The sequence below is a fragment of the Carassius auratus genome, chromosome 47 (assembly GCF_003368295.1).
Source record: "Carassius auratus strain Wakin chromosome 47, ASM336829v1, whole genome shotgun sequence".
Classification (NCBI taxonomy): domain Eukaryota; kingdom Metazoa; phylum Chordata; class Actinopteri; order Cypriniformes; family Cyprinidae; genus Carassius; species Carassius auratus.
This window is the reverse complement of record NC_039289.1, coordinates 6599255-6614209: the sequence shown is the minus strand read 5'-3', so window position 1 is coordinate 6614209 and position 14955 is coordinate 6599255. Positions and strand designations below refer to the sequence as shown.

The following is a 14955-nucleotide window of genomic DNA, read 5'->3' as shown; positions in this document are numbered from 1 at the left end:
GCCACTCTTCAACAACAGACAGCATCAAAAGCGTCTTGCTTCAAAAAGGACTGGACTGCTGCTGAGTGGTCCAAAGTTATGTGCTCTGATGAAAGTAAATTTTGCATTTCCTTTGGAAATCAGGGTCCCAGAGTCTGGAGGAAGAGAGGAGAGGCACACAAGCCACGTTGCTTGAGGTCCAGTTTAAAGTTTCCACAGTCAGTGATGGTTTGTGGTGCCATGTCATCTGCTGGTGTTGGTCCACTGTGTTTTCTGAGGTCCAAGGTCAACGCAGCTGTATACCAGGAAGTTTTAGAGCACTTCATGCTTCCTGCTAATGAACAACTTTATGGAGATGTGTATTACATTTTCAAACAGGACTTGGCACCAGTACCTGGTTGAAGGACTATGGTATCCCTGTTCTTAATTGGCCAGCAAACTCACCTGACCTTAACCCCATAGAAAATCTATGGGGTGTTGTGAAGAGGAAGATGCGATATGCCAGACCCAACAATGCAGAAGAGCTGAAGGCCACTATCAGAGAAACCTGGGCTCTCATAACACCTGAGCAGTGCCACAGACTGATCAACTCCATGCAACGCCACATTGCTGCAGTAATTCAGGCAAAAGGAGCCCCAAGTATTGAGTGCTGTACATGCTCATACTTTTCATTTTATACATTTCGGTTGGCCAAGATTTCTAAAAATCTTTTGTTTGGATTGGTCTTAAGTAATATTCAAATTTTCTGAGATACTGAATTTGGTATTTTCCTTAGTTCTCAGTTATAAGCATCAAAATGAAAAGAAATAAACATTTGAAATATATCAGTCTGTGTGTAATGAATGAATATAATATACAAGTTTCACTTTTTGAATAGAATTAGTGAAATCAACTTTTTGATGATATTCTAATCATATGACCAGCACCTGTACATATAAACAAAAAGAAAATGAGTGTAATCGTATTACAAAATGACAGTGGTTTTGATGTCTAGATGATGTTGTAGATCAAGTCGCCTGTGACCAGATACTTTGTACTAAACGGTCTATGAATAAACTAAAAAAGAGAAGTGTTGTGTTTCACATTCTCACCAAAGATGCAAGATCTCTATCAATGCAATATTAATATGCTTTTACTGATTATAGAGTTCAGAACTCTGTGCAAATCCAGATAATGATCAGTGCAGGCATTGTTCTGTGTTTTCAAAGTCTTTTGCATTGTGTTTCCATTTTTAATATGCACTGCAATTTTGTATTTTGCAATTGATGGATTTGTTTTTGGAAGTACTGAATCATTATTACGCCTACAAAATGTCTAGTAGTGTTGCAGTCTGGAATATTCATCTTCATGGTATAATTTAGCACTTTTGCTAACCTATGATGTCATTGCACAAAGCCATCTCACATGTCAGGCTGTGACTCAAACTGAAAGAAAAATGTGTGATTGATGAAACAAGACTGTCATTAAGGAAGGATTTTTAAGAATGTGGTGTATAATATTTTTTAGCAATCATTTCTTCTGTTAAGAGTTGGTATAGCTAGGCTATGTCAGTGGATAAAATATAACAATGCCACTGTTTATATTTTTGGTGAATGACAGAAAAGAGGAGACAATTAGTTTGATTAATGAATCAAGAAGAGTTAATAATTACCGAAGGATGTTGAAAAATGCGGTGTATATTTCTTAAAGCAACCTTAAGGCTACTTATGTTAGTGTTGATATAGCTAGGCTAAGTTTCTTTAAACCAGTCTGTGGATACAATATGTTGTTTATAGAAACCTTTGCAATATGTAGCCTAAGTTAAATATTATTGATAATAAGATATTACATATAATTTGGTAGTAAAACAAAGTACTACACGTTTTATTGGTTCAAAGGCGAGTCGGATTTATTTTATACATCATTTGCAACTTCTTTTTATCACTTAATTAGAAGAACCAGACATTAAAGCGTGTCCCATCAGATAATGAAAAGTTGTACACACACTTGTTGTCTTCATGCTCACTTGAACACTTGGGCCAAATACAGGAAATACGTCATATAAGTAGTCAAGTGTAAAGACCGCAAGTGTAGGTATTTGGACAAGGCATAAGTGTGCAGCACTAGTCCTCAAAAGAAGACAAACTAAATAATTAAATTTCACTGTAAATATTTTGTTTTCAAACATGGTTTATGCCATTTAATGTACATTTTTTCACGCTGATGTGAGTAAGTAAAACGTCATGAGCGAACTGAGGCGCCAGCAGACTTTTTTCGGGATCTTCAGGAAGAGATTGGAGTTGTATTTACCTTATTTTTAACACAAGCCTCTTATACGAAAAATCAACAGATAAAAAAATTGGACCATCTTGTAGCAGAACTTCACTTGCGTTAGCATCCCATTGACTCCCATTCATTTTGGCGTCACTTTGACAGCGAATAACTTTACATCTGAGGCGTTTAAAGACTCCGTTTGTACATTATTTATTTCTAAAGATACACGACAATGTATAAAGGGCTCCATTACCTTCTTTGTTACATTATGGCCCCGTAGAAACAGTTTTTGTAAAAATAGGCTAGCGATTGCGTCATAACCACTCGACTCTCTGTGGCACAGTAGAGAAATTACTGTACAGACAGGAGGAGAAGCTCGCAGGCAATTAACTTAATATGGCGTACTGCCGTTACATTTTAAAATACTATACAAAATAATTAATCAGAATACTTACTCCTGCTCACTCACGACAAAGAACTCCCCGCTCAAACTCGCCGTCTCTGCAAGATTAACGATGGCAGTTTGCACGCACAGCTACTTAGAAGATTTACATCTGTCAGACAGGTTGCTGACGTCGTCAAGCTTCGTTTGAGTCTGCGCGTCAGAAACGGAAGTGCTAAAAAACGCTAAAAATGGGCTTCACTTGTCTCAATTTAGTTCCAATGGGGTCGCTGTGTCCATTTCTTTTACTGTCTATGAGTGGGATGTGGCTCCACTTAGCTCTCTACTGCGCAGACTCTGGTCCCAAATCAGCACAATATGGCCGCGCCCTAATGGGACAATGACTTCAATTTTCACTATAGCAGTTTCTCAATATGGGTACTTGTCTGTACTTGTGTTCTTGTGGACTTGAGAAATGTCATCAGTTGCTGCCCAAGTACTGTTCCAATTCAAAGTTCACATCTAGCAAAGTCCAGTTCAAATCCCCGGATGTGTTCTTGATCCGCCCCTTTTACCGAGGATGCATGGAGAGGTGACCCCAGAATTAGAATAGAATAGAATAGAAAACCCCAGAATAACCCAGAATTCAGTTTGAACCAGGTTCGCATCAATGGCGGAGGAGAAAACTCACAACTGTAAGTAATACATTTTGAAATACTGTTACAATTGATTTACACCTTTCAACCATTTTTCCCGCTTTTTTATTTAAATTGTAGCTGAGTGGGTTTATTGCTAGATTTTTCTTAATGAAAAGAGGCAGTTGTTTGCACATATTTTATTTTAAACGACGTAAATATAATCACAGTAGTAAAGTTATCTGAACCACATATTAATATGTTTAATAGTTTTTTAAAATAAAAAAAGAGGCAGTTGTTTAATATTATATTCAATTTCATTATAAATATAAAGGGAAAATAGAGTAGGTACATATTAGCTTTTTAATACTAATATATTTAATATATTGAAAATAAAAAATAAGTTAATTCAAGTAAAGCATGCAGGCCTATTGCATGCTGAGTGACGCTATCAAGTACGCTGCCGTTCCATTTGTAGAATGACTGGACTCGCATCCTCCCGTCCTCAAGAGTTCATTTTTCTGAGTCAAACTTGGCAAGTCCAAACTCGGAAGGATGGAAGTCCGACTCAGCGAACTTATACCATGCCATGACGAACACCCCAATTTCATTGATTACATAAGGGCACCAACTACTCAATGCATGAACATTTTATTTTTACACCACAAATCATGCACAGTCATGCCAACCAGACACTGAGAGACACAGTGCATCATTGTGTCGTTTGTGCTGGGATGCAGTATTTTGCACTTACATTGTAGTAATAGAGAGTGTTGACTGAAATATGTATAAATAAAGTTTTTGTTTTTGGAGAATCATAATATCTCTTATATGTTGTATTTGAACAGGACAAGAATGCACTTTGGTGACATAAAAAAATTCCCATCATTATGAGTCTTTTCCATCATGTTTGATGTGCTTGCGGATCGCAAGCATTTCCTAATTTTACTTCAGAATTTTTGTTAGTCTTTTGTTATATTTTCATACTATCATCATTTTTAAAGTGTATATATATATATATATATATATATATATATATGCATACAGTTTCCGAAGTGAGGAGGGAATATTACTATATTTCTGTTTCAGTTATGATTCTGTATGTAATGACGCTTGCAAACTCGCACTGTGCCGTGAATCGGTCAGTTTCAAAACTAAAAGACTGAAAACAGACGTTTTCTCATGCTGAGAGTAAAAGCAGATGTATATGTGTGAGAAAATACCATATATGGTGTTAAAAATGTTCGGACCATTTCATGCAATTTACTGTTGCTATCAGGAACTTTATTGTTTTTTATTTTTATTTTTTTGCGGAAGGATAGTATTTAACAAACTCGGTTCAAAATAGTACAATTTCACTATATATATATATATATATTTTATTATGTGGTATCCGTTTTATAAAAGCAATAAGGTACTTGAGGCCTTGCTGTATTGTGAATAAATCATAGTTGAAGAGAATATTTCAGTAACACCCTTCAGTCATGATTTATTCATGATACAGCACGGCCTCTCATACCTTATTGCTTACATATATAGCTTAGCGATCAATGTTAAAAATATTTGACTGCAAAATGATGAGACTGACCAGTCAGAATGCGAATTTATAAAGCTGTATAATGTAATTTGTTAAGATTAGCAAGTCTGTTAGCTTGTAGCTTCTGCTAGCACCATAGGAACTACCAGAAGTAGCCTAAGATAGATTTTCAACAACGATAAATACAAGAAAACAACTAGATCTTGCACTAGAGGATGTGGTTTTCAGCTGTATAAGACAAAGACAATATACTTTTAACTTCCTATTTCTTCGCTGTACTTCTCTCCCTGAATCTCTCAGGTGGTTAAAGCAAGAAAAAGAAGAAATTAAGAACTTTTAACAGTATAAAGTGAGTGTGAAATGGAAACTAATCCAGTTGTGAACAACAAAAATGCTAAACGCTAAAAGCAACTTTGTTTTAAAGAAGCAGTTTCGTAGTTATACAAGATTTATTTGCGTTAATCTTGTTATGCAAGTCAGTGAATAACTCGCTTGCCTTTAGTGACTATAGCGAATTGTTGCTCGGTCTTTTCACTTTCTGCAGTGTGTTTGCGGTGTATGCGTTGTAGACATCACAACTGATCATGAACGGTGACTAATAAGTGCTGAGAAACCCCCACTCCACCTTTCCCACTACTTGCCACTGAAACTTTGTTTGCAGCCCCCTTTCACACTTACAAACCACAGCAGCCCCGTGGAATCCTTCAACCGGTCACCAGAAGCAAGCAGCACAACTCACACACTTGGCCAGCCTCACAGCCGTGAGCGAAGGAGAAAACTCAATCAAGATAAAAATAATACTCACTGCATATTATAAAAATGATTTCTGTATCCTGTGTGACTGAACTGTGCAATGTTGCGAATAATAAAGTCAAAAAGCTTAGATTTTCATTTGCAGTTTATTGTAAAAATGAAAAAAAATTTCTGAAGAACTTAATAACGCTAGACAAAAATTGTAATAAAGGTGAATCTTTAAAACAAGACAGTTATTATATATATATATATATATATATATATATATATATATATATATATACATGTAATTTAAGTTCTCATGTAGATTAGCTGTTAGCATATGACCCTGGCAACATCACGATCACAGGCTCAGTAATAAATGACAGAGTGTACCTGGGATGTACATTGCAAAAATGTGTGTACTAAATGCATACATGTCTGTAATTCAATACATACGTATTTCAGTAAATAACTGTGTAGCTGAAATTTGAGATTTGAGAATTATCTTCTTATCCGCTTCTTTCAGACTCTGAGGCATGGTGAATTTCCCTAAAATTTCATTTGGTTTCATTTGCATGCATCTGATTGGTTGTTAGACCTCTCAGAAACATACACTCACATTTTGAGAGAAACTTCAGAGAGATGCCATCAGTATCAATTTACAATGTGCTTTGAATTATAATACATAAAATAATGTATAATTTTTCATTTTGTTCCCCATTTTTTAATTAATGCTGATTTGAAATATCAAAACGAACAATTTGTGTAGCTCAAAACAGTAATTCAATGTATTTGTAATGGATTTGAATCCTGGGGAAGACATGGACTGATAAAATGTATAATTTGAATGTGATTTAAGTTGCTTAAAGCATCTGTCAAATGTGTAAATGTCAGTCTAACATCAGAGGCCCAATTAAATCAGACATAGGTTAAATTCTGAAGTAAACAAGAAGGTGGCATTTCTTTAGATCGAACGGCGGATCATGAGTCTAGCAACACCGAGGTTCAATTTCCAGGGAATGCATGAATGATAAAATGTATACATTGGATGCAAAGTCACTTTGGATAAAAGCATCTTCCAAATACATAAATATAAATACCTACATTTAAATATACATTACAAATGCAAGAAGTGACTGAAATATAGAGAAGTGTCTGTATAAATTATGGCAGAGTGAATGACCAACTTCGGTCAATTCCTTTTTCCATTCCTATTTCTATTCCTAAAATATTGTTCTCCTTCTTTCACCCCCTACGTTCCTGTCTATATGAAAGATAAAAAAAAAATTGTAAACACACGTGCGTCATTACCCCAATTCAAGTTTGCCACCTTTCCACCTCAATGATGGAAATATTGACTCTTTAAAATGTATTGTGGAAACTTTATCTGAATGAGTGACCTTTTGATCAAAGAAATGTATATATTTTTTTTATCATGATGGTTTGCAACACACTTCCTGGAATATAGCCAATGTTCGATTATCAATAATGAGTAGGATGACTCATAACTACGGAGTTATTTTAGTCCAGAGCTTGATTTCAGTCTGAAATGTATGTTGGATTTGGCGACGCAGATTTAGCTCTGTTATCTTTGCGCTGGCAGTTTTGCGTCTTCAGTCTTAGTTTATGGGGCAGGGCAGTGCTGGAATCTGCTGGCACCTGCTGCTCACCCTCTTCGTCCGACAAGATCCTCTGATTCCGAGGCTGGAGCAGGGGCCGTCCTGCCCAAGATGCTGCTGCTGGGGTGAGGCATGGAGGAAAGGGTAAAGGTGCAGCTGTAGAAGAATGGAGACTGGGGAAGTCTAGGAGATATGGGTGATTTCTTCGTATGGCCATAGGATGCGTAGGCAGGAATGCCGACCCGGGGTGGGTGCCAAGACAGACGGGTGCTTGTTGGTTCCCCGATAGATTGGAAGGCTCTCTGTCTTGCTGTCTACCCCAGTAGAGGTCTTTGTCTGGGCAAGAAACCAAAGGTTGCGGCACCAAAGTGTGAAGCTGAGATAAAGCCCTTTGAGATGGGGAATAGGGTATCCCTGGGTTAAGCAAACCGTATCGAAGCTTCAGAGCCAACAGCTCGGCTCGCAGACGAGCGTTTTCCTCATTCAACGAAACCAATCGTGTCTCCATAACATAGTCACTGACCCTTCGTTTCTCTCGCGAGCGCTTTGCCGCTTCATTGTTCTTGCGGCGTTTCTCCCAGTAGCTCGCATCTTTCTTGTCATCAGGTATGAATTCCCGTTTGCGACGCAATCCCAGACCTCTCGGAGAGATCTCTTCAGCTTCTCCCTCAGGTTCCCAAGTCACCTGTGAGAAAGCGGACTCCATTTTCACCAGGTGTGACTTTTCGGGTTGGTACCGCACTAGATGCACCTGTTCTCTTTCTGTGTGTGGAGTTACTCAGATGTTAGTGCCTCTTCTCAGTCATGCTGTCATCAGGAGCTTTACCTACAACAAAAGAGCAAAGTTATTTCCTTTGCAGGTGGTCGTGTTGTTTCATTCGTGTGTCAGATTTCACCGAGCAGTCATCAGTGCGAACTATAAGAAGTTATGAGTATCATATCAAAGCAGTTTCTACTGAACCAGTTGACTGTTGCATGCTAGAGACCAGCTTGTTTACAGGTGCTTCATGTCTGAACCTAAAACTCTGTAATGGTCTAGTCATTAGGGGTGTAGATGAGGTAATGCATAAAAAAATCCCCTTGTGGTGACCGTTGTTGTTGTTGTTGCTGTTGCAGTCGCGTTAGTCAGTCGATCGACCAAATACACAACTGTTCTGCTAACTAATATTAAAATATTAAGGTTCAGCTCTCTGCCTATAAGCAATTGCCAATACTGTCGATACTTAAAAATGCTTTAACAATGCTAATAGCACAGCCTCTTGGAAGTGACTATCAAGTGTTAATCTACATTGGGGGAGTGTGAAGCATCCTGGATATGAATGCGACCACCAGGGTGATTCAGACAGGGTGGGAACCGAATTCTTCCTACCGGTGGTTCCAAAAACCCCCACACTGTCTGATGGGCCGTCATTTTGTGGGTTACCAGTGGAAGAATGTTTGATTGTGAAGGGCAGAGAGAGATCTAGTGAGACCAAATGCTATGCTTACAACTGTATAGACCTACTTCCCCTCTGATGTCATTGACCCATTGTGTTCTGTCTCTAACCTGACAACTACAACTGATAATTCTAGTTTCCTTTCCAGACAAAAGGTCAGATAAAACATAATTTCCTTCCACACAATCATACTGGTCTTATATGTTAGTTTCTAAAGAGCATAAGAAAAATGAAACCTGCTGATAGATGATTATACAGTATTTGGACACTTGAGTCACATTGACAAATGTCTGAAATCCACTGCATTAGACAGAAACCCTTAAATGTGAAATTTAATTAGTGTATTGATGATTTATTTAGTAGCGTGAAATCTATTTTTTTTGTGAGTAGTTTAAATTAAAACTAGTTTTTGTGCCACTTCACTGCAAATGACACTTCTTTTGATATTTCATTTTCATGAGATATACTCTGTGAGATATACTATGGTTTTAATTTTAGATACCTAAAATAGCCCTGCTGCTATATTGCAAAATTCTGTATCCACTCTATCTACCCAATGCATATGATCAAAATCTCAACAGTAGCATCAGGGTACACACAGATCTTCTAGTTGTGCGCAACTTGCAGCTTGTACATCTAACCCTGCGCTCACTGTGGTTTCTTTTTTTCTCTCTTCAGAACCTATCTCCAAGTTAACAGAGTGTGTAGGTTTCAGTGTAGGCTAACCACATCCTGTTCATCCCTTTCTTTTATTTGTTCTGCCTTTTTATGAGCTGGAAATCTGAGCTTAGAGCGTGACAGAGAGGTGCGTGTATGTTTACCACAAAGCAGACTGTTAGGCCAATCCATGAGCCTATGAAATGTGTGTTTGTTGAACACAGTGCAAGAAAAGCATGGTCTTGGTGTGGAGGGGATGAATTGTGGATGCTCGCTCAAACCACAGCTATGAGACCACGCCTGCAATGCGGCACTATGCTGACCACTGTTAGCGTGTGTGTTTGTGTGCAGTAACTTCACTTTAAAGTACAAATAGTTTAAAAAAGATAAACTAGATTTGCATTTCTAGTTAGAAAAGCACAGCATTGTCGTGTTACACATAAAAATAAATATAGATATAGACCTGTAGATATAGATTTATGCCGCGTTTCCACCGAAATTGCTCGGAACATTAGTACCAGGAACTAACCCCGCCAACCCCCCCCCCCCCCTAAATACTAAATACCAAGTACGCAGATTTGTACTTGATTCCTCGGTAGTTCATACCACTGCCTCCTTTCGTTTTCATTTAAACATAATAACCGCTGCAAAAAATGTACTTAGTTCAGGGAAATGTGCATATATACAGCCATTACAATGAAACAAAATATTATATCAATTTGCCTTTTTTTATTTTCATTTTAACATATAGATAAATTGAATACAGACCCAAGATTACCTGTTAGATTTACCCAAAACGAATGACATTTTCTAAAATTACATTTCATGACACAATAACAGTAATATTTTGAAAATGATCCGAATAAATGGTGGTTGAAACCACAATGCTACGTGAACTCAACCAATCATGATGTTTAGCGCCCAAGTCCCGCCCCCGAAAGTTCCGGAACTTTGAAAAAGTACTACCAGAACTTTATTTAGTTCCTGGTTCCTGCGGTGGAAACACACCGAGTACCAGCCCGAAGTCCCTAGTTCTTGGGTAAAGTTCCTGCGGTGGAAACGTGGCTTTATTAGCAAATAAACAAGATAGTTTTGAGTCTTGTTGAGTCAAGTCTGATTTCTGAAGGACCCTCCCTTAAATGTCATGTAAAAAATAGGTATTGAATTCATTGCAGCTTTCTTTGGCCAAGGCCCACCCATGAGGTCGTTTGACCGACATGTCAAACAACCAATCACAGCTCGTTTCGTTCAGTAGCACATTTCGGGGCGTGCAAATGTCGCCACAATAACCGACCAGTGTGTAAAACCCTCGGATGTATTTTAAAGATTATATGCCGCAAACTTTAAATATTTCACATACTTTTGAAAACCCGGTGTTTAGTTGATCCTGATAAGGGCTCGTTGTCACAGTTGTGAACACTATGGCTTTTTTTCTTTTGTGAGGGAGTTCATCTTTGTTTCCAAGATGGAACATTAAAGAATGCAATGGGAGAAAGTCTAATGGCAACATGGCAGAATAAGTCCTGCTTTCTAAATAAAAGAGCCAATTGACAGTTTGGTAAAGTGATCATGTCGCTGCAGCTGCCGTTAGAAGTTCTGGTTGCTAGTCAGTGTTCAGACGCGTGTTTAGGACTTTATGTATAAGTAGGGAGACCAAACATGCCATTTTCCCATGACATGTCCTTGCCAGGATTTCTATATTGCCTAAAATATCCAGGTTTTGGCTTTGTTTGCATTGCCCAGACCAATTGTTGTATGACAAAGTAACGAGAGCAGATGTCTTCTTGTGCTTTTGAATCGCTCTCACAGTACTTTGATGTCATACACCAATAGGTATTCTCGGTGCTGCTTCAAGTCCAACACTAATATGTACACATATTTGCAACACTTTGATCGTTCCCTGTAGACCCCACCTTCTCATGCACCACGATGGTCGATTACATACAATGTCTGCATGTTATTGGTCAAACGGTCATTATGCAAAATCAACACACTTTCCTTAAAAGGGACTTTGTTTGTACTCTCAAAATCATGCAATCTTTAAGTGGTTTTATTTTTCGTGGTGAGGGTTGTCTATTGTTGGGATCATGTGATCAGCTAAATCTTTTTTTGTTTTACCTTGGTAACCCCTCATTATTGAGTTTTTCACTGGCTGTATAATTGAATCATGGTTAGCTGAATAGCACATAAAATGCCTGTATACCTTAGCTTTTGCATTATGCTTCCTCCACACCACTAGGTGTCACTATAAGGTTGAGTTCAAAACATATAAATTCAAGACAAGTTCGGCTTAAGTTTAAACCAATCTTTAAATAGATGCAAGAATTGGTCCAAAAAAAGGTATCCAGCACTGCAGGTATGATATATTTTTGTTGGCCAAAACCCAGAAACGAGTTCGCATTTAGCCCTTCCAATTCCATCATGCTTAACTCAATGTTTTTTTTTTTTGGTTAATTACCTGAAATAAGGACTGTGGTGAACACAACCTCAATATATTTTCACATTTTATTGAATGACTTAAAATATATTTACTTTTTGAAGCTTTCACTTGTCTTAAAAAAGGCAGGTTGCTAACAAGTGGCTAAATAGGACTACAATACAAAACATAAACGCCATTTGGACAGCTAAATTCATCTACTCACTTTCACAGCTCTTTGGTAACTATTCTGACTCAAACTTTCAAGGATATTATATTGTTGGTTGGACTTTAAATGCTAAACATTGTTTATATGTAGCTATCATACTATGCTTCAGAATGCTGCATAATCCTATGGACACTGATCCTTGATACGTAAACTCCGTTTTACCCCTGGCCATTTCATGTTTTCCCATTGATGAATGGAATTGTTGCACCTGTTACCCATATAACTAGTGTTAGCCTGCAAACAGGGTCTTTTTTTTTTTAAAACAATTGTGTGGGCAATAGTGGTATGCTAACCACAGTGACATGTGGCTCTGCTCCAAGACTAACCTTCTCTTTATCAGTCAACATTTCTTAGTGATGTGTCAAAATAAAAGACTTTAAGGTGTCAATATGTAAATGGGGTGGTGGGGTATTAGCTTTGCAGTTTGAATGTTGCTCACATGATACTTTTGACATCGGCAGCTTTGCTGCTGTCCTGTAAACACATAGCATGAAGTTCTCACCTTTTGTTTCTGATATTTGGTTTGGTTTCATCACTATAGCTCTGCTGATTCCCTCTAAGACATTTGTTTATGATTATAGTAGTTGGTAATACTACCTATTATATTCAGCCTGTCACTGGAATGTGAAACTGCTGTGCATTTAACATAAGTTGCTAACTTGCGGATTGGCATTTTTCGACTTAATCTCTCTGTTGCTAATTGTCTAAACCGATTTTGAAACCATTGCTGGGAGAATGTGCATTTGTTTTAGGCATCGCTGGCTAATTGTGAGAGGTTTCTGTTGTCTCCCAGCCTGCTAATGTGGACATGCGCTCATAGGATATGCTAGCAGTTTAGTTGTGGTGATGGTGACATGCTGTGTAGCTAAATATACCTTGAGCCTGCTTTGTTGCTGTGCCACAAATATACACATACATGCATACACAAAGAGAAAGTCAAAAGAAGTTGTTCACAAGCTTTTCCTCTTCCTGTGTTGGGTAGGCTATGCAATGAACAGAAGTTAATCAGAAAACCAGAAAAGCTCTTGAAATACAATATGCCTCACAGTGTAGCTTGCATAAACATAAAAACATATTAATCTCTCTCTCTTCTCTCCATTTACACAGTATATATCCTAAGCCTATCACAGACTACTCGATTGTGTCATTGACTTCCTCCAAATAGTTTAATCCTATTGGGGCATGTTGTCACAAAACCTTTTTTCCCAGGAAACATCAGTGTTTTTATGTTTTAATGGGTCTCAAATACCGCTTTCGATTACTGTAGCGGTATGGTGGTCTCAAGGCCCCCAGAGGCCTCAGTCAGACCTGCACCTGCTGCTTACTGATGCTCTAAGTTTAGATGGTGCTTTTCAGTAACAAACTCTTAAACTTCTCCTTTTTAACTGCATATCTGTTGGTCTCTGTCCTCAACACCTGCTGCTCTGTACATCTTCGTTTCCTGGTCTATAGTTTTTAAAATGATTTTTTTTTAAACGAGACGCTCAGATGTTTTCATAGAAAATAACGACTACTTGTACTTATTTTTATTATACGTTTTTCCTTGAAATAATTCAGCTGTATTGCATATGTGCAATATTAATTTATTCCAGTTTTTTATATTTTTTTAAAAACAAATTATCAATCAATAGTGTGAGGACCAAAAGTCTAAGACTACGTTGAAAATCTGGGATCCAAAATCAAATTTAAACCTGGAAACATTTGAGGTTTTCTTTAAAAAAATATGATCACCAAGTTTTATACAAACTTGTGAAGTTCATGCATGGTTATGCTTGCAATATAATTTTGACTTTTTAACCAATACTTGTTTGATGGGAATAGCAAATAAATATCTTTAGCATGAGACGCACAGAAAAAGATGGCATAATTTTAAGCCGCACTTACATCAGAGATGCCATTTTGCGACTGCGACTTTTAACATATTTTTCAGCAATTTTTTTTAATCTAATCTTCCCTTGAAATCTTTTAGATCATCAGGACACCACACACGCTTTCAAAATTACCCACATGCACCACCCTCTCAAGATCCTTCGCTCACATTTGAAGCTTTCAAAAGCTAAAATCCTCAATATTTGGATATATTCTGCAAGGAAATTAACATTTCCAGATGCAATTAGAAACAAATCAAATGCAGTCGAATCTTATATACACTTTTGTATGACAATAAGGCCTAATACAGCTGCTTTAAATATTGAATGTTACATGATATGAAATGTATCTATTGCATTCGACCCCATTTAAAGGTTTATATATGCAAAATTGACCACATTAACCTAAAATTAGACCGCTTCATGTGTACTGATTTATATAATATACGTGTTTCATTCTGAGGTCTGGAAATCTGATGCTTGCAATGGCAGTAAACCAAAGGTTACATTTGAAATTAGTTTTAGTTACATGTAGATTTTCACTTTGTCTACTGCATTCAAGTGCCATGAACTATGAACCACAAACTATGAATGTCTGCATCTCTCAGATTCTAAAGAAAGTCAGAAAGTGAAAGGAAGTTTCTTATTTTTCGTAATTAAATCACCCTTTCATAAATATGTTCAAAGCTGACCACTGATGGACACACAAAAGTCCCCGGTCCTTACCTTCACAGCTTCTGAGAGTTCCTGAAGCCTTGTCGGGTCACCCAGCGTTGACATCACCAAGGATGCTCCACATTACTGGAACCAGCCGACTCCCCACACTTCAAACACTTGTCTTGTCTGTGTGTGACCAGAGTGTCTCACCTGCCTCGCAGCGCTGATTAAACGCCCTCCTCTCTGACTCGTGGCTTCTCTTTGGTGTGAAGTGTGATTAAAAGTTAGAGGCTGCCTGTTCACCTCTTTATGAGATCAGCCCACAAGCCCCTGTCTGTGTCTACTTCTTTTAACACAAAGCCGGTGGGTCTACACCATGGCCCACATGTCCCTCACATACGTGTATCAGTGGGTGTGAGTGCATTTATGAAAAAAAAAAGATCAGATATGGAAGACCACTCTTACTGATTGTTCTGATAAGCATTTCTGAAGGACAGAAAACTAATCTGCTCTCACCCTTGACTAGGTCCTTGCTGTTCAACTACATCTTCA

General features: G+C 37.8%; 1 protein-coding gene across 1 annotated transcript; it reads right to left on the bottom strand.

Annotated features, from left to right (window-relative positions):
* Positions 1-5846: 5846 nt before the first annotated feature.
* LOC113064935 (nuclear factor interleukin-3-regulated protein-like) lies at positions 5847-14746 on the bottom strand. The gene is made up of 2 exons (XM_026235950.1): positions 14473-14746; positions 5847-7966 (listed from the first exon to the last, which is right to left on the bottom strand). The coding sequence occupies exon 2, from the start codon at positions 7844-7846 to the stop codon at positions 7061-7063; it is 786 nt and encodes a 261-aa protein (XP_026091735.1). The 5' UTR covers positions 7847-7966; positions 14473-14746; the 3' UTR covers positions 5847-7060.
* Positions 14747-14955: the final 209 nt, after the last annotated feature.

What these genes read in the sequence shown, in the direction of transcription:
- LOC113064935 (XM_026235950.1), bottom strand. Translation starts at nt 7,846, where the DNA reads ATGGAGTCCGCTTTCTCACAGGTGACTTGGGAACCTGAGGGAGAAGCT.